At 37.1% G+C, this 21,013-nt stretch overlaps 1 protein-coding gene across 1 annotated transcript in view; it reads right to left on the bottom strand.

Moving 5' to 3' along the window:
* Positions 1-6,093: 6,093 nt before the first annotated feature.
* INTS7 (integrator complex subunit 7) overlaps positions 6,094-21,013 on the bottom strand; it is a 50,734-nt gene continuing 35,814 nt past the window's right edge. The window contains exons 15-20 of the mRNA XM_087717753.1: positions 19,904-20,007; positions 17,243-17,311; positions 15,619-15,751; positions 14,353-14,451; positions 8,891-9,076; positions 6,094-8,260 (exon numbers count right to left, since the gene is read on the bottom strand). Of these exons, the coding sequence (XP_087573879.1) occupies positions 7,958-8,260; positions 8,891-9,076; positions 14,353-14,451; positions 15,619-15,751; positions 17,243-17,311; positions 19,904-20,007 (894 nt within the window). The 3' untranslated portion in view covers positions 6,094-7,957. The remainder of the gene's footprint in view (positions 8,261-8,890; positions 9,077-14,352; positions 14,452-15,618; positions 15,752-17,242; positions 17,312-19,903; positions 20,008-21,013) is intronic.

The raw sequence follows: 21,013 nt of genomic DNA on the forward strand, positions 1-21,013 counted from the left end.
ATGAGCATGTTTTTGAACACTTCCACTGACGGGAATTAGGAATTCACTTGCTCTTTCCAAAATTATTATTCTACTAGTAAATATTTAGAAATAAGAACATAAAAAGGGTTAACCAAAAGCTGGATTTTTTCCCCATAGAGATAAAGCTCTTGAATTAATATCTTGAATGGATGCCAATTTTAGAAACATGTTCTGTATTGATGGCTGAAGGCCAAAGCAAATGCTAAATAATTTGAAATCTTCACCATGAAAGAGATAAATGCATAAATATATATGTGGTACCGATAGTATTGCCTCAGGCTTCAAATGAGTGTTTCATGTACAATATGCCCTCCCTTTGCACATAAGAGTTTGAGATTAATTATGCAGTCAAACAGACCTGTCTAGGCTGGGTCTTCTGAACTGCTCCTACGAAATGAGGTAAATTAATTACTAACTTATTCAACTCATTATTCAAGAATGAATAAGAGTCTGAGAGTAATCATATAGCTCAGATCTACACAGTGATCAAACCTACTACCAGTATATATTATTCTTGTAAATGTTTGGTCATATTTGACAGGAATTCTGGGAATTGTAGTCCCATCACAGAGAAGGTTGCTCTAGGCTAGACTATTTGCACAACCCATGGCATAGTTCATTCAATGTCCTGAGTTCACACTAAAACATAAACAAAACCATATGAGTTGTCTTTGTGCAACATTGCCTTGCGCCAGCAACAGCAATTGTAGGAAGTCAGAGTTCTTTATGATATAAATCTCACCACAGGGCAGGAATGCAAGAGCTCTGGAAAATAATACATGATTATCCAAAGTTCATATCTACAGAGGGCGGTAGAAAAAAATAATTGCTTGAACAATCCTAATTACATTGGTACATATTGGACCAATGCCAAATAAACCTAGTTTGCCTAATGTCCTATAGGTGCATTTTTCCCCAAAAGGCAACTGGATGTTCCTGGGTTTTTTCTTTGAAAATATTTTGGTTCTCATCCAAGAAGCTTCATCAGCTCAGAACTGAAGAAACATCTTGGATAAGAAGTGAAAATTTTCAAAGGAAAAAATCAAGAAAGTCCAGTTGCCGTTGGAAAATCATGATCTGGATGATTGAGAATACCCATAGATATTTTGCTTAATAGAATTTGGTATAAGCAGCACATTAACATGTTTATTTTATTTTACTTATTTATTAAATTTAAACATGTTTATTTACTTGTATTTATTTATTAAATGTATACGCTGCCCGGTAAAGCCACTTGGGCAACTTACAATTAAAATCATAAACATCAAAAACAATAAAAACATTAGAAGTAGAGACAAGTTCAGTTCAATGGGGGCATCTTCTCTTTTAGTCCACCAGCCATCTCCAACATGTGTCCCCATCAGGACTCCAACCCAACCAGAAGAACCTGGTTTTAATGCCTCTCCAGAGGGCCAAAGCGGGGAGCATACCTCATTTTAGGCAGCAAGATATTCCTAAAAGTGGGGTCCATGGCAGAAAAGGTGACCCTAGATTTCAGCAGTTGAAACTCTTGACTAATGGTGACATCAGCATGCCGTCTGCTGGATTAAGTGTAGTAGGCTGATATCATTGAGGTGTGTAATGCTAACATTGCTCAGTCACCAAAGGATTTATTTTGTTTGTTTTGTATGTAAACATTGCGACATGAAAATGGATATTAAATGAGTTAACATCATCTAAAATCTGACTTAAAAGAGCATTCCAAGCTGTAGATAATCACTTTGTACTACTAAGAGGTGGTTCAGCAAAGCTTCTGCTTAGAGAGTACATCTTGCAAATATACTAACAATCACAAGTACTCAAAGCACATCAAATTTAGAATGAGGGTTGGCTTCAACAAGAGATAATGGCAGTAGCTTGGTTGGGAAATCTTCATTATATGCAGTGAGAAGACATCTTATTTATTTACATAACTTAAATCTTGCTCAATTTGAAAGATTTATATCCCCTGCCCCATCTTAGCACACAGCTAAAATGTGGCTCAAACTACATGAAACTCATGTGCAAAAATTCTTGACTCTTCCTTTCGGAAGAAAGTAAATTTCTAATTTTAGGTGCTCTGTGTTTCAGGTATCTAGCACTAGTGAAACTCTTATCACCAAGGCAAGCTGGACAGTGGAAAAATTGGAAAGATGATGAGCATTTAAAGTTGCACGGTATTAGCACAATGGACTATTCCTGTGATGCCAAACCTGTGGCACACAGAGCCATTTCTCCAGGCATGCGAACCATCCTGTTCCTTTTCCAGGTTCCGGCACACTGGTCAGCTGGTCTTCATGCACGCGGGAGCACCAGAAACTGGAAGAGTAGCTGTGCGCACCGGGCTTCCAGTGTGCGCATGAATGCATGAAGACTGGCCAGTGCATATGCATGCACTGGAAACTGGAAGGTCATCTTCCCGGCACACACATGCACCCGGGTTGTGTGTGTGCTCTAACAGTTTCTGGCATGTGCTGTGTGCATGTTCCTGTTTTGGCACTCGGTGCCAAAAAGGTTCGCCAACACTGGTCTATTCCAAATGAACATGCTCATTCACATTTTGAAATAAAGGGTAGTCCCACCACTTAAGAGCTTTTTCAGCTGATTATGGCAAGTAATGACTTTGCAACTTCCCCAAAGGTGAAAAAATATTAAATCATGTGGTATAGGTACAATATGTCCGAAAATGAAGAAAGGAATTTTGCAGGAAGTAGTCTTAAGCGGTGGGAATAACTTTTGGAGGCCACTCCCAACTAGGGAAAGTCAATCTAGGTCATGCCACTAATGATTTCTTGTCCTGCTATACATAGATAGAATTAACTAGAACAAATCAATCTAGGACACGAACATGAGTTTCATGTTTGAGGCTTACAAGCATGTTTGAGCATGTTGTTGAGTAATCGTGTTGAATATTCCACTCAGCCAATCACGGTCGTTCCCAAGCATGATCCATTCCATTCTCTATTCGAGTTCTCTGCTTTTACACTGAAGTAAAATATGTACTCACTGATACCTAAATATGATTCAGACTTCATTAAATCATTTTTTTCCCATTTCACTGGTGCTTTTCTCTCCCAACTCCTCAGTAATTAGTGTACTTCGGCTAAAAGAGGGGATTCATTTTGTATTGGTAAGTTTTCCCGTATTTAATCAATACCGTTTAATCAATACAGAAATTTTACACCAAAACTTATTCTCAGTATTTTTAATCCAAGAATGCCTTGTAAACCAACTTTGTGTTGCCATTCAACTTATTAGGACGTATATACATTATATTGACACACACTTATTATATGTGCTCAGGCTATCACTATCTCTAATATTTTTTTCCCCTTTGTACAAAAGAAATGTATGCAAAGAGGCTAAATGTTCTCTTTCAGAGTTTATCTTTTGGACAGTCAGTATCATTATTTTGAAGGGTTTCTTTAACCCTTAACTACAGACCTTAGGTTACACTGACCCCAACAGTTTTCCAAAATGTTCAGAACACCCCTATTTTTAGAAATGGACCGTTTCAGTTGCGAATAGGATTTATAAAATCTGTTAATTTGATCAAGAAATGAAAATTGTAACTATACAAAGTAAATTTAACAACATATTCCACCTATTATTTTCATAGATTAAGAAAATTGTATGAGCGGTCATTATGACCTCATATCTGTAGTAGTATAGCCAAAATAGTACATTTGTGGTTAAGGGTTAAAAAATGTTTAAACCTTTTTTGCAAATTTCCTATAATAAATAACATGCTTCTAATGTTGGGAAAAGGAGACTTTGAACATGTTACACAATAAAAGTAATAATTGTAAAATTTGGTAGCCGTTGTATGTATATTCATGAAACAATCCTTCAGTGAGCTTGAAAAGAAACATTAAATACGTCTTTACATCTGCACTAGATTTAAAGCCCCCTGCCCTTGACTAATGATTAATAAGATAATTGCCAGGATAAATTTGTCTCAGGAAAGACTTCTACTTCTAGATAATCTTATTGACTTTTGGCCAGATGATCTAGAACAATCTTGTTGAACCCTAGACTATAATTTCTATAGTATTAGGTCCAAATAAGAGTCACATGGAGAACAGAGATTTCAAAAAATTAGTCATTCAAGACATGGCATGAGACCATCGGAACAGAGATGGAGAAGTCTGGATCAATTTATACCATTGTGAGATAGCACATTAGACAGAAGTTTCCAGTGACACTTACAACATGTGCTTCTATTGAGGCAATTTCTACATTTGACAATGAATCATCATGTTGAGAAATCAAGACATGAAAAATAAAGAGACATATGTATCACAGACAAGATTATTAATGGTTGTAAGCTGGTCAGATGACAGCTTGGAATTTATATGGATCAACACTATAGTAATAGATCTGGGTCTTCTGAAGGAGAAGTCAAAAAGGTGAGGAAGCGAAGCATGACAGTGCGGCTGAAGCCCCACCTCTGTGTACATGTGTGCCATCAAATGCATACAGATATGAGGAAAGTTGATAGCTGAGGAAGATCAACATGAAAACAATCACTTTTAAGACACTAAAATACATTATTTTTAGGGCTTGGTGTTTCATGGGACATGGAAGCTTACTGCAGTGGCTTGCCTGTGTGATGCCACCAATTAACAATCTGAAAATAATCATTTCTACTGTCAAACGGCTCTTCCTGATAAGAAGGGTTTTTTAAAAATTGGACCAGGCCTTCACTTTCAATTTGCTGAAGTTCATCTAGTCCAGCACTGCATTCAAGCAAATATTTAGGCACACAATAACCATTTTTGGTGGTTCCCCCCCCCCTAGTATCAGGAAATCAGACCTGGTTGTCAGCAACAAACAGGTGATCTAACTCAAATTCCCTCACAAACAACATGTACTATTCTGCTATAAAGCCACTGAAAGTTGCTTACTAATAATGTATTAAATTAGCAACTGTAAAATTTTAATTTTGGAAATTTTCAGAATTTTACTGAAAATCATGGGCAGAGTGTGGTGTTCATGCCCTTATTTAATTACAACACAGCTAAAGGGTGTGTGTATGTTCTTCCTTTTGTTTACATTAATCTCTCCAAAGGCCTACAGCCTCCTTTCCCACTCTTCAGTTCACTCCCCAAAAGAAGACACCTTGGGGGAATTACTTCCATTGTTTGTTTTAAGTTGCAAAAAATCCTTCTCTTGCTGAATTTGTGGAAAAGGAGGTCTAAACGTCTTCTTAAAACATAGAATGGAAATCGGTCTAACATCTCTTATTTTATGAACCATGAATAATTATGACAATGCTTTATCTTAAACTAATATCCACAACTCAGCAGGGGGAGGGAGAAATGGGCTAGAGACAAGAAGCAAAGTAACTATTGGATCTAATAGTGTGAAGCAACATGGTATAATGGATAAGGACTTGAATGGTTGGACTTGAACGGGGTGACTCCATTTCTAGTCACCCTCCTCCACAGAATCTTATTGACTTTTGGCCAGTCAGTCCCCTTCAATTCATTCTACGTTATAGGAGTGTTATTGTGGGGAAAGTATCTATCTATATGCTGTGAGCTGCTGAATGAAAGACAGGATATAAATTGAATAAATAAATAAATACTGTATTTCAAAATAATCATACCAAAGCAGACTTTTTCTGAAGATATGAAAATTAGGACTGCACTGGTTCTGTCCAGATTCAAGAGTTCTTAGAGCTGCAATATGCATTGGGATGTGGTATTTATTTCATTATTAAGATGTGTGTTCAGCAGGGGTGGGTTGCTGCCGATGTTACTGTTGGTTTGCTGTGCGCACGCTTTGCGTGCATGCGCATTTGCATATAAATTGTTCTGCGCATGCACAGAACATTAAAAAATGACTTTAAAAACATGCTGGCAACAACATGGGTGACCAGGGAACTGGTTCGGAGGTCTGGCCAGACTGCCGTCCCTACCAGTTCAGCGACCCAGTTGCAATTTCCACTACCGGTTCGCCCGAACTGGTGCGAAAATGTAGCAACCCACCTCTGATGTGCAGGTCTGTTGACTGGATAATGAGTACAAGTATAGGGATAAGGTATAATACCTTTTTTCTTCACAAATAATACCATTTTTAATACCCAAATGAAAACTGAAAACAATTTATTAAACTGGCATGTACACAAGAAAAAGGCCACACAACAATTTAATTAATAAAAACCTATTTAAGTAATTTCCCTACCATCAGTATAAAAGGCCCCTCTCACTAAAAAACAAACAAACAAAAAAAAACAAAACACAAAAAACCAATTACCGTATTTTTTGGAGTATAAGACGCACCAAGATTTTGAAGAGGCAAATTAAAAAAAAAGTTTTTGCACTCTGCAGACCTCCCAAAAACGGGCCGTTTTTCGTGAAAACAGGCCTGTTTTTTGTCAAAAAAGGAGCATGCTCAGCCTTTAGGCGGCTTCCAGAGTGCTCCTGGGGGCTGGGCAGGCAAAAATGAGCAAAAAATGGTCCGTTTTTCGCTCATTTCTGCCCTCCCCAACCCCCAGGAGCATTCTGGAAGCCTTCTAACAGCTATGCATGGCCATTTTGGTGAAGGGGGCAGGGTTTCGGGAGGCAAAAAATGCTGTATTCAGTGTATAAGATGCACCCAGATTTTCACTCTCTTTTTTGAGAGAAAAAGGTGCGTCTTATACTCCAAAAAATATGGTACCCATCCACCCACCCACACTCCCTAACTCACTTTAACTGAATCAAGACAGTGAGAATCTCCAACAACATGATTGTAACTCTCCATAACCGAACAAATAATTATCAGTTAAAAAGAGGCTTAGACCCATTGCAAAGGGCAATTCCTTTTTTGTTACTATCATTCATGTTATGTGCCCATCAGTGTTCAGAGCCACTCACTTCTTTTTATATGGGCTAGTTTTTATTCATGAAGTAGGTAACGCAAGAATCTTCTCAACAGGATACCTATTAAGCCTGTATAAGGAAGGAACTAATAATAGCAGGCAAAATGCATCACCTTCAGATTACAGGTTAGCGGTCATGCATTGTCCTTCTATCACTGTTCTACTTTAGAATGTATTCTCTTTTTAAGGAGTACTGCCACCTTCTCAATGTGGATGATTGTATCAAAATTCTCCCATTTTTAGATGCATTATATTATATATTTACTTTAAATCCAGATAGCATTATTTTGAGGGGGAGGGGGAATACTTCCCAAGTATAAAATCAAAATCATAGTGTAATAAGCAAAATCATATACAGCAGGAAATGGGAATTGGATGATTCAAAGAGCTATTATGATTGTAATAAAAAAATCCTTATAGATCTACTTGCTCACTCACCAAGAAGGATTTCTCATAGGCAGTGCAAATGAAGATGGATGAATTGGGATACCAGTCAAAACTATTCTTATCTCAGGCTCCATAATGATCTTCATAAAGACATAATTCAGATAATATATTCCTTAAGTAGAACATAGCTGAAGAAAGGAGAAATGAAACTAGACTAATGTGACTGGCTGTGTTATGTAATGCAACTACACTCCAATTCATCACATGCACTGAATCTTGGTTAAATGAGCTGCTCTAGCAGAAAGCTATCGTAAGAAGCTTTTAGATAACTTCAGTCCATTCCATTCTTTTAGTGACTGACAACCCTGTATATGAAAGACATGAAACTGGGGATTTTTTTTAAGATCAACTAAGATTTGTACTACATCACAAGGGCAAAATTGTAATGAAGTGAGATTAAGATGATAACTGGAACTTCAAGCAGAACCACTTTACATAACCGGTTTGCTACATGAATTGCCTTAATCTACTGTCATATTAGCAATCCCATAGCATTTCAAAGATACAAATTGTGCTTAAGGAAACAAAGAAGAATCAAGACTGCTGCTGTTATAGAGGAAGAAATGTGAACCCTGGGGAAAGGAAAAATTTCCAAACAAACTGGAATGCCTTTGACATAGGTCCTTGACTGATATATGAGAGCTAAAAACGGGAGTATGCTGTCCGTGGCTGTGGTTGCAGCTGCTGTGGTTGTTGAGACAGCTGCTGCCCCTGCTGTTGCTGAAGCCGAATCTGCTGGGAGTATGGATCTTCAAGAGACTTAATCAATAGTGTGGTTTTTGGCCCTGTCTTCCATATAATGCCATTGAGATCTCGAACTGAGGACTCCACTGTGATACTATGGGTGCCAACAACAATGAAGTTCAAGAGAAATTGTGTGCTGAAGTAATCATTGTGAGGCTCCACCATTTGTTCCATCTCATTAGTTAGGTTGTCAATGGGTATCTGTAGAAGAAAACAAGCACTAGGCAACCAAGTATTTAAAGAACAGTTGAGAATTTCATTTTAGTTACAAATAGAGACTATGTTTTTGGAAAACACTATTAACCAGAAATGACTCAAATAAGCAACAAATGCTCCCTATATTCATTTAGCATATCTAAATAAAATATATGAAGTTATTTGTCTATATTTTTTAAGTTACAGTATTTCAAATCACTGAGCTATTCCTACGTCTTCTTTCCCACCCCTGAGGAATAGTTCTCTTTCACTTGACTAGATTTGTTTCTTGTTGTCAGACAGCTGCACATTTTTAAGCTTGTTGGAATAGTAGCAACTATTATCGATTGGTGTTCCTGTCAATGGAGCAAGTGAAGACAAGGATTATCTTCCCAGGGATGTGATGCTCATCATGGGGATATGAATTTAGCACCACGATCAGCATCTTATTCAAGTGTCTCATTTTCAAAGGAAGCAGAATCATCACAGAAACTTGCACTCATGTTAAAAGACAAGAACATATTTGAAGTGTAAAAAATTCTTGCTGTCTAGTGGAGTGAAATTCTGTTCTAATTGTGCATGGGTTTCAGGAAGCAGAAATGTTGACAGTTCATGCTGTCATGCTCTTTTTTTTACCTTGTATTCTTGTCCAGGTTTGCTCTGCAGGGTTGATGACACATTTAGACAGATGGATTGAATCTTTCGAAAAAGGCCTGGTTTGGAACCATGCTGGACTACTCCCTCTATTTTTAATGCCAGTTGCTGGTTATTTTGAACCACAATGGGCTCAGCAGGGTTACGTGGAGAGGGTGACAGGGCAAGCTGAAATAGACAATGTTTATTATTTATTAATTGATGTTTTTCAGAAGAAAAGAAAACATATAATACTACCATAAATTAATTAGAACAAGATGCAAGTGGAAGAGAAGAAAGTAAGCACAGTACTGCAAAAAGTATTGGTCAAGAGAAGGACATTAGGGACCCATTCTATTATCAGTGCATTTACTATGTGAGTAATGCCCTATTTAAAAGAAGCAGGAGATTCCAATTTGTAAAAACCTCGCCCGAATTTTCATTAGTGTCAGATCTGCCATTACATAACTTCAGCTCTGCTTCACTTTGATGACAGCCAGCCATAAACTATGGGGAGGAAGGGTAGAGGGATGGGGGGCAGGGGGCAAATGACAGGAACCAGAAGTGCCAACCAGAGATAATGGTTGAATGATCCAAGGACACAAGCATGAAAACAGAATGCAAAAGTCCATCAAAGAGGCACCAAACTTTAGAACTGTTACCAAAAGAACTAATTTGAACCTCAGTGGACACCAACATGACGACCAGGTGGGAGGGCCTGGGAGAAGGGAAAAATATCGGGTTTATGCAGGAAATCTCAGATCTGACTTTGCTTTGGCTGTAATCACTTGGCATTAGTAAAGTTATACCTTTCACTACAAATGGAGTTCTTTCCTAAATGCCCTAGCTGGAACAGGTCTGACATTTAACCAGAATTTCAATAAATCTCTCTATTTCTCTGAATATTATCTCAGCCCACACGGATATGGGAAATAATGAGATCTGTAATCTAGCATGGCTGAGAGTGCTGAGTTGTAGAGATTGCAATATTTCACATCACAGCTTCCAAAATTATACAATCTATTTCATGAATATTTTGTTGTATGTCTATTCGGAACCATTGTTTATATAGAAAATGGACTCCCATATGAAATAGAAAAGTATCTAGGACATTCAGCTTAGGTGAGATAGGGAAGAGAAGGACCCTTCAATTAAATTTAACATTCTCCCCACCCTGATTTTGCCAATTTAAAAAATATTTTTGTAGAAAGTGAGAATTTTGAGAAATGTATATAAAGCAAAGAGATTTAAATTTCTGTTTCCGTAAGTAAAGTATATACTTATATCTTGCCTAAATTTTTTACAGCTCAAAGAAGCATACCTAATGTTCTGGCCTTCTCTTTTTACCACAAAAACAATCCTATAAGATGGGTTGGACTGAGACAAGAGTGACCAGGCCAAAATCACTCAGCCATCTTTCATACCTAAGGAACAACTAGAACTCATGACTCCATCTTGATTACCACTCTCCCCTTTTTTGAGGAAGAGAACATATAATCTTAAGACAGATAAGCAACACAAACCTGTCCATTTCTGTGCAGTGAGCAAAACAGAATGAAGTAAATCAATTGCCTTCTTCAATTTCAAGTTCCCTTTAAAAACTTAGCAATGCTTTATGACATTGACATGGAAATCGCATGTGAATAGATTCTTTCCATTGTATATTAGTGTTGAATCATTTAAAAGCCCAGCACTACAAAAATGGTCAACTGATGGACCTCTTGTCACCTAATCTGCATCGAATAGGCCTTCATGTGTGTGACCTGTGCATATTTGAAGCTTTAAATATTAAGTGCAGCATCATGGAATAAAGCAGGGAGGCCTCCAGTCTACTACTACTATGCTATACTACTTACTATAAAAAGTGCCTCAAGGATCTCAACTGAAGGAAATACCTGTGCTCTTAAACATGACTCTTACAGCATTGTACACAGTTTTAAGTAAGCTTCCTCAGTTGTCAAAAGCCCTTAAGTTTTGATTCCGATAATCTTAAGTAGACACACTCCAAGCAAATTTAAACAGACATGAATTTAACTGTTATTGACATAATCAACAAATTACTTGAAAGAGACCTCAAGATTTCCTTACTTTCTGCAAACAGTAACTTTTGTGCTTGCAACTGTGCTCTGGAATTATTTTCATGAGAGATTTATCAGCTAAACCTTTGAGCAAGATGCAGCAGGGTGGGAAGAGCTATCCATTTGAGGGAATCGATTTAAGGAAAATTCTGAATTTTTGAGCACACTACTGAATTAATTTGTTTTGCATAATCTTTTCCGCTTATGCATTGATTTATTTTAATTTTGGTTCTTTTTACAGTACTGAAATATTTATGCCTAACTATCATGCTATTGCCTTTCAGGGGAAGCAACATAATGCAAACACATAAAATGAATAGGAAGTCAAAACCAATAAATAAATAAAGGGATAAAGAAAAAGAAATGGAAACCTGACTAAAATTAGAGCACATAAATACTACTCACTTTACCTCTCTATTATTTTCTATTATTGCAAATCTTCATTATTTCTACCACATCCATAAACTGTTTCATAAATCTCATCAATTCTATCCAACTTTCTCAATCCTCCTTTTTCTCTTAAACCATACAATTTTCCTTCATGTTAATTCCTTTGTAAATTGATCTTGTTCATTCTCTCTATATAACCATAGCAAATCAATTTGCTATTTTCATATTGGTCACTTGCTTTTATATTCCAGTTATATTCATTCCTCACATTCTTGACCTTATCTCTATTTTACCATATATATTTCCAAGTAACTCACTCTAATGCATTCAACTTTTTTGTAAGCTTCAAATAAATACAAACATAAGAGAATATGTCTTTTGCCTCCCAAAATAATTGACCACCCAACCTTATTCTCCACTTTGATTAATAGAAGTATGCAGATGTTTTATGTACCATCTGCTATGAGCCAGGAAGTTAGCCTAGAACCTTCTACATTTTGCCATTTACTACTGAGTTTATCTACTGCATAAATTAAAGCAGTATGTAAAATGTATTGCAAGTATTCCAAAACCAAACACTACACCAATTGTTTACAAATACTTTTATGGGCATGGAAGATATTTCTTAGATCTGCTTGTTGTGAAAAAAATTGAATTCATGGATAGTTGCTTTTAAAAACATCACTAAAACATTCCTAAAGTCTCATCCTCTGTGCACACCAATCCATATGCCCATGACCTATTTATTGAAACTGTAGCAGAGCACAACATGAAATATTTCTTTGGGAAGGCAAATAGTCTTGCTCTTGGGTCTGCTGGCTGCTCATTTTCCTTAACCATTCTAATGAGACCTGTACCTTGACACATTTTTCTCTCTACATATGCAAGCATCAGAGGTACCACAATATCTAGAAAGAGGACTGAAGTGTAGCATTTAAACTGGATGTTAGCATTTACTTATTTACTAGCAGACCTTTTATTTAGGAGAAAGATTGCACTATTTTCTCAATAGAAATAACATACAAAAATCATATCACAGAGCACTATTTCACTGTATAATCTTGATAAAATACAGCATGGAAAGTAAGCAGAGCATGACTTCAGGAATTCTTTCCAAACCTTTGTCACGGTGACCATGTTTGTGTTTTATGTGTGCCCCGGGAGGCAAGGGCTGCATACTGCATACGCTGTGCTCTGGATCATATGATCCAAATAGAGGAGATGCTGCTTAAAACAGAGCAGCTGCCAAGATTCCACATTGCTAGCCAACTGTTCCTTCCACAAGACTGCACTGTGGGAATTTTTCAACATTTTTTCCTTGCAGCCCCTGGCCTGATCTGGCCCCATTTACAGTATCAATCATGCTTTTGCCAGCTTCTCTCCCATACCCATTTGGCCCTCTTTGGTTCAATTTTCAAAGAGGTATTTGGTTGACAGACAGAGCTCTAACCCCAGATACTTTCTGTGCAATCTCATGTTGGATTGAGGAAAAAAATTAATACATAAATATTTCTTTTGCATGTCTACATCAAACATTTTTCATAGGGAAAGATATGCTCTCTCTGTGATGTAATACAAGGTGACTAAGGTCTCTACCGAACGTGGAAAACAAGCATGCATTGACATTAGACAGTAATTGGAAAACATTTTTGGCTATATTGTATCCAGGCGCTCTCCATTAATGAATGATTGCCTTTAATGTATGATCCATTTATAGAGAACATATTTGTCTAGTAGCATGATTATTTTATAAGCAGGATATATGGTTAATAGACTAGAGGCATCTGACGCCATCTTATACCAAATGGATAATCAATAAAGCAACCATGAAGCAGCAAAATAAAGCAGTAAAAGAGACCACAAGAATTTAAAAGATCAACACAAACTATTGGAAACCGTCAAGCTTGCAAGCAGAAATCAAAATCATTGTGCCAGAAACTGGGTGCTCAAGGGGAAGGAAAGAAGGAAGGAAGGAAGGAAGGAAGGAAGGAAGGAAGGAAGGAAGGAAGGAAGGAAGGAAGGAAGGACATGATCCAACATCCAATATTAATTCTGTGATTCTTAATTATATAGCAGTCACTACTATGTTCCATCATTTTTTCTGTGGGTCTACTTTCTACTCCATCTCCTTCCTTCACCATAGTTTTCCTGCCATCATCAGCTTGGGATGACAAAAACCCAGATAAAACCAATATAATTTTCCAGTTTGGAGGAAGCAGAAGCACAACCCTACTAATGTCTCACTTTCTCTCTGTTCGGCAGTGAGACTGATTAGCCTTCTGAAATGGTTTTCTGTTAAAAACTGCTACTTATTCTGTGAATATTATATGTGTGAATATTATATTTTACATAGGCTTCATTCAGTCTTTCTCATTATTACCAGAGGTTAAAAAAAAAGTAGGGCAACCCCTCCAATTAAAAAACAAAAAACAAATCAGAGAGGTGACCTAGACCTGAGATACTCATTCAAGCTAAAGAAACCAAATTGCAAAGTGCTACATTACTCTATTTATGTAAGATAGTTTTATCTTGTTTTATTTTGCCATATATAGTTTTTCAAATAAAAAAATACGATAAAATGCATTAGCCAGCTAACAGAAGCAGCAAAACAAAAACATCCCCAACATCAATACATTAAAAAGCACTACTTGTTTTAAAAGAAATATCTTTATTTGCTAGAAAATGTCTATGTCCATTAAGCCACAAGGCAACAATGAATTGTAACTGAGGATCTTCATAAAACTATCTCATAACCCAAAACAGAACACACACTGATTTAATATTATTTTTTAAATCAAAACTTTATTTCAGATATGAATTCTAGTTTAAATATTTCATTAAATGTCTAATCTAACATCTTTCGTAAATCAGAGCTTAGGCAGCAATTGGTTGTCCCCACCTCATTCCAATCACTTCTGCCAGCCTGCTTGTCTAGGAGTTATAAATAACATTTCTTCTCCCAAACTGCAATTATAACTAAACGCAAATATAGCTTACCTTAATGCTAGTTGATTGTAGCTTCTGAAAAAAATACCTCTGAAATGACAAGGGGACCTTCAGCAAGGCAATGACTGCACTGCATAAACAAGCGGTATGCTAGAACAAAAGAATGGCAAGTCTGATCATAATTATTTGTTTTACAAAAGGAATATGAAATATCATGAACAAACTCTGGGCATTAATACTTAGTTCCTGGTGCTTAGGAAGCCAAGACACAACATACTATTGATTCAAAAAGCTCCAGAGATAGGAAACTGGAGATAGAAGAAATCTGGAAGAAAATGTGCAAATCCTAAGAATACCCTTGTCTCTGACACTGAACTGGGCATACAAGAGAATATCTGATGTTGACAGTCAGCATCAATTTGGTGCTTATCTTGACTTATTCTAATAATCCTCCAATTAGCAAAACTATTTCCTTGCTTGGCTGGAAGATTATAGAAACTGAGGTCTGAAGCATGCCAGCAAAGGTTGCATTACAGTCAACAAAAGTGGCCAGCAAGATATGGACCTGGAACGGAGACCAACCTTGTTGGGTCAGATCAAAAGTCTAACTAATCCAGTATCCTGTTTGGTTAATCTGTTTGCCTTTAGGAATTATGCAAACAAATACTCAGGTAATTGTCCTCCTTCCAGCTGTTCAGGTGTTACTGTAATTGCAGTTTTTCTTTAGAAGTCTATGCTTTTTTCATGAACATAAAAATTCAAATCTATATGCACAATAGGCAAAAAAAATATCTCCAAATATATGCTGTCTTTTCAAGGGATTACATAAAAATGGCTTTAAGAACATCTAAAACCTTGATTTTGTTCCAAGTACGGAAAATAGAGTAAACTCAATGCAACATTGATTATTTGCCACTTCGTTTTTGGAACAAGTATAAATGGGACTAGTATTCATAGACGACTTAGCCAATAAAAGAAATACTAGATTGGTTAAAAGCTGTGCTGAAACTCAATCAGTATTACTGAATAAAGCAAAGATAGAACAATTATATAAGGTCTCTGGCATGTCTCTACAACTAAACCTTTTACACAATGCCTATCATAGCATGAGAGCTTGAAGTATATTTTTAAAATGCAAGTTCTGGAAAATGAAATAAAATTAGGCAGAAAAGAGTAGTAGTTTCACATACTGATGTAATGTAAATATGTAAATACGGTACACATAAAAAACCATGTTTAGCTTTTCAGTTTGAGGATTCAGTTCCTTTATCTGAGGCCAAAAGCTGGAGTTTCCATATAATAAATGATAATACTTGCCATGTAGGATACTGGGGCATATTTTTGGTTCAGGGCTTCCACTTCTTCCAACACATGGCCAAACACAGACATCATTCTCCTTTCATATTCACTTGCAGCATGGGCCACTCCAGTAGAACCATATTCCTGAAAGCTGTTTAAAAAGGTAGCTATTCAAACTGTATTTATTTTATCTTTCTTGCAGAGCACTTTGTGTACAGACAGACTTTGACTTACAGCAGTTCATTTAGTAATTGTTCAAAGTTACAGCAGCAGAGTGACTTATGACTATTTTTCACACTTACGACCACTGCAGCATCCCCATGGTCACATTATCAAAATAAAGACGCTTGGCAACTGGCAGGTATTTATGACTGTTGCAGTGTCCCAGAGTCATGTGATCACTTTTTGCAACCTTCCGACAAGCAGTCAGGGGAAGCCAGATTCACTTAACAACCACAGTGATCCACTTAACAGCTGTGGCAAGAAAAGTCATGCAAAGGGATAAGTTCACTTAAGACGTGTCTCACTTAGCAACAGAAATTGTAGCTCAATTGGGGTTGTAAGTTGAGGACTACCTATATTTATACATATTTGAAGCATCTAGTTGAAAAGGTTAACAGAATAAGGAATATCAATTATATTACTTATGCAAAATTAAACACAGAAAACACAATATACCAAGTAATATTCCTGGATAGTTTCTTGTATTCTCTTCAATACTGGAGCCATTATGTTGCTTAAATCTTCATAATAGTTTTCTTTTTCATAGTTAACATTTCATTTTCCTGAACATTTAAAATTCTCCAAACCATCTGGGGTATATCTCCAAGTCTAGCCTTTTAAATAATGAATTGAATAAGTGGTGACTGCTCTCAAATCACCCAGATTTTAGGCTGAGCACTAGATTTACATGGATTGATGATGAAGTCTAACAGGACTAAATCAGGGCTGAATGCAATGTCTCAAATGTTCCAAAACCTTTTCTAATATTGCACAGGAAATACGCAAATGCAGGAAATAATGGGAAAAGCACTTCCTGAACCAGGACATTAGAGCCATGTTTCTCAACCCTGACAAATTTAACATATGTGGGGTTCAGTTCCCAGAATTCCCCAGTTGCTAAAGTTGAGAAACACTAAACTAGAGCTAGTTTGCTCTTTAGATTCAAACTGAAAAATTGCTTCTATATGTATGAACTTTGGAAAACATAAGGCCCATGTCCACTCCAAAGCATCTATGCGGCTTTAGATCAAAGTACAGCACATCCCCAGAAGAAATATTCATGTAAGATAGCTGTTTTCCATAAGTGTACTTGAGGACCCAGATTGTAGGGGACAATATGCTGACATTCATTAACCACTCAGTGTGCTGTAAAATACTGTGTAGCTGTATATAAGTCTAAGTGCTATTGCTACATTGCTTTCATAAAGAGTTCAAGAAGCAGCTGTTGAATGCTTTTTTACAGAAACTTTGTATAGCTTTTATTTTATAACAGAACTGCTCAGATGAGCTTTCCCCAACCTGCTTCTTCCAGATAGGCTGGACTTTAGCTCCCACAATATCCAGCCAACATATGGCAGGAACATGAATATTAATGAAAAGATTAGGAAATAAAAGAAAGACAAAAGGCAATTAGGTATACCTTGCAGATTCAGGATCTAAGATCAGAGCTTCAATTGCATGTGATATTAATAAGCAACTCTGCTGCTGCCTGAAGTAATGTTAAAGAATATTAACAAAGAAAAGTTACGACATACATTTTATATTATCTTACCTAGAAAAGGATTTGAATAGTGATGGGAAACTGGCATTTGTTACTCATGCATGATGTATCCTATAGCATTGAAAAGTCAGTCTATTTATTTGAATGAGACACAAGTATTCTTATAACCTGGGGGCATTTTTCTCTTTTAACAGTGCTACAAAACCTCAGAAGAAGTTAGCAGTTGGTGATACAAGACATAAAAGGTCTGAATGAACAGTTCACAGGATATGGCTAGCAGCCCAGGGCAGACATATGTGCAAGCAAAAAGAGATCTATGCACAGTTGGAAGTTCATTTGTAGCAGCAGTTCCCATTGCCAAAAGAATAAATGAAGCAAATACGAGTCTTAAATAACAAAGTGGAAGAAATGGGAGAATCCTGCTTTCCCAAAGCAAAATTAAACATATAATACTGCCTTTAACAAAAATAATTTTACACTATTTCCTCTTGGGTTAACAGAAAGCATATTTTGCATATACAAAATTGCCTTCTCAATTATTTGCACATGTAGCTAGAGGAAAAAGAAACAAATCTCAGAACTAGGAAAGAAATATCTGGGCTTGTGATGTAGGGTAGAGACAAAATGGGGGAAAAAAACCCTTCAGAATAGTTCTACTTCAGATATTACAATTCTGAGTCTTCCATGTTTTGACTGAATCACATTCAAAACACTATTGAATATTCTTGAATAAGGTACAATGGGGAGCTCCCTCGTGCTTTCTTACTTTTTGTCCTGGGGCTACAACAGTACTGGTAGCTATGCTATGCTGTCTATCAACTTATGCGCAGAAAAACTACTTAGAAGGTGACTTTCTAAAATAACTTCAACATTTTAAAAATATATCCAGTCAAACAATGACAACTTTTTCAGATCCTCATGCAACTGAGCAAGGAAATGAAGCAAGCAACAATAATGGATTCACCTTAACACAACTGCAATTTGCCAGTAACCTGTGCTCCACAACACAGCAACAGCAGCTCTGTTAATGGGTAATCCCAAGGCCCAATTTTTCATTTGGTAACTCATCAACAAAACCCCCAACAAATAAATGAAGAAAACATGGTGGTTTTTATATTTGGCGATTGGAAGAAACCGTATGTACACTGTTTGAAGTTCATGTACAAAATACATTTTTGTATCCAGCAACTTATCTCAAAAAGAAAGCATGATTCACAGAGAAGATATAGCAAAAGCAGTGTGGCATTACTATCTGTAAACTATTAACTTTCTAATATCAGTAATGGAATTTATGTCTCAAGTTTTAATGGCTTTTGTACTCTCCAACCTTTGGAGAAATGAGAACAACAATATGGAATGGAATGTCTTGTTTTGCTCCCAGCTCAGAACACAGCTCTGAAGTACAGAGTATTTTGTCCCAAAAATACTTTTTTCAAGAGGGAACTGGATTTTTTGGTTTTTCTTTGAAGATATTTTGGGAGAGCTGAAGAAGCTTCTTGGATGAGAAGCGAAACATCTTCAAAGAAAAACCAAAAAGTTCAGTTGCCTTTTGAAAAAAGAACCTTTGGGACAACCATGACCTGGATGACTCAGAATCTTCACAGAAACAGAGTATTAGTTCTGGGGCAAAGAAGACACTTGATTTGGCAATCTTACTTGTGATAATCAAATACAGTCACTAATAGTAAGAAAATATGGGATGGGCTATATCAAATGGAACAGAGCTTAAATTTTAAATTAAATTAAAAGATGTACTTTCAGTGATGAATTCTGGCAGACTAACCATAATGATGGTCTGTTTTTAACTTTAAAAATGAATTGGCATATGCAAACTGTAAGTATCTAAGAATTGCCTGCATAAATTTACTTTTCCCTAGCTCCCATAATAGGTTCAAGGGAGCCTCTTTGGGGGGAAAACACCCAAGCTCTGGTTGTTTAAGAAACAAGATAACCAAATTCAAACAAGAATGACTGCCATATATACAATACATTATAAGGCAAGGCAAGGCAAATCCAAGCCCTTACAGTAGGGTTTTAAGGGGTTAAATGTTTATAAAGGTTTTAAATTGATCAGGGTACAGTGAAGATTAAGTTTTAAGTATAGTGAAGTTAAGACACCAAATACCTGTCTACATTTTTCAAGCATCTCTGTTCTTTTCTTTTAGTATTCATAAATAACAATACAATAGAGCAGTGGTCCCCAACCTCCGGTCCGCGGACCGGTGCCGGGCCGTGGAGTACCTGGCACCGGGCCGCACAGCGGCCCGGGGCCATGATCGCTGCAGCGGCCGGGGGCCATGATCGCTGCAGCGGCCGGGGGCCATGATCGCTGCAGCGGCCGGGGGCCATGATCGCTGCAGCGCAAAGGCTCCTGGGCCGTGCGCAAAAGCTCCTGGACCGTGCGCAAAGGCTCCAGGGAAGAGAGCTCCGTGCGCCCCTGCGCGCGCTCAGCGGGCCACGGTAAAATTATCAAAGGCTGACTGGTCCGCGGCGATAAAAAGGTTGGGGACCACTGCAATAGAGGCTCTTGTATTAAATGCCAAGATTTAATTTTTTTTCATACTATAAGAAGCAGGATACAGTTCCACATTTCTCAGAGTTTCAGAGTCTGCATCAAAAGAAGACTGATAGAGATCGCTGTATCTTGCTGCAAGGTTTCTGAATTCTTCCATGGAGAGTTTCATCTGCAATAGTACAAAGTATAGGCAAAACAGAAAAAGAAGCACAAAAAAAGGCACTGGCCATGATTGAACATAATACATACAGAATTCAATTAAGAGGCTTATATTATATTGGCCTGACCATTTTCTATTGCTTATTTTCACTTCAATTATCATACATCCTTACACCGTCCACTTATTCTTAGATCAAAGGAAAGTTTCTGCTGCAGAGACTCCTAAACGCTATCCTAAAATTCTTTTGGCACTTGGCTCTAGTTGTCTCTTATAGATCCCTATAAAATGAAGCAAGATGAGATTATTGGCAGCAGGATCAGACTCAAATCTCAATTCATGCTTCTTTGTAGACTCTTTGTAGACTTTACTTCAGCATTCAATACTATTGGACATTCTTCTAACTAAACTAAATCAGCTAGCGGTACCTGAACACACTTGTAAGTGAATCACAAGCTTCCTAACAGGACGCTGCAGGTGAAACTAGGCAAAATCACATCAGATACCTGTACAATTAGCAAGGACCCCCCCCCCAGGGCTGTGTGCTCTCTCCAGTTCTCTTCTCTCTATATACCAATGACTACATCACAAACAATCCATCTGTTAAACTACTGAAGTTTTCAGATGATGCAACAGTGATTGGTCTCATTCAAGACAATGATGAAACTGCATACAGATTGAAGATTGAACAACTAACCTTGTGGTGCGACTGGAACAATCTGGAACTGAACACACTTGAAACCGTAGAAATGGTGGTAGACTTTAGGAGAAACCCTACCATACTACCACCTCTTACAATACTAGACAACACAGTATCAACAGTAGAGACCTTCAAATTTCTAAGTTCTATCATATCTCAAGATCTAAAATGGACACCTAACATCAAAAACATAATCAAAAAAGCACAACAAAGAATGTTCTTTCTGCACCAACTCAGGAAGTTCAAACTGTCCAAGGATCTGTTGATACAGTTCATCAGAGGAATTACTGAGTCTGTCATCTGCACCTCTAAAACTGT

The sequence above is a fragment of the Thamnophis sirtalis genome, unplaced genomic scaffold (genome assembly GCF_051295495.1).
Source record: "Thamnophis sirtalis isolate CommonGarterSnake01/CBP01778 unplaced genomic scaffold, rThaSir2_p1.2 scaffold_6, whole genome shotgun sequence".
NCBI lineage: Eukaryota > Metazoa > Chordata > Lepidosauria > Squamata > Natricidae > Thamnophis > Thamnophis sirtalis.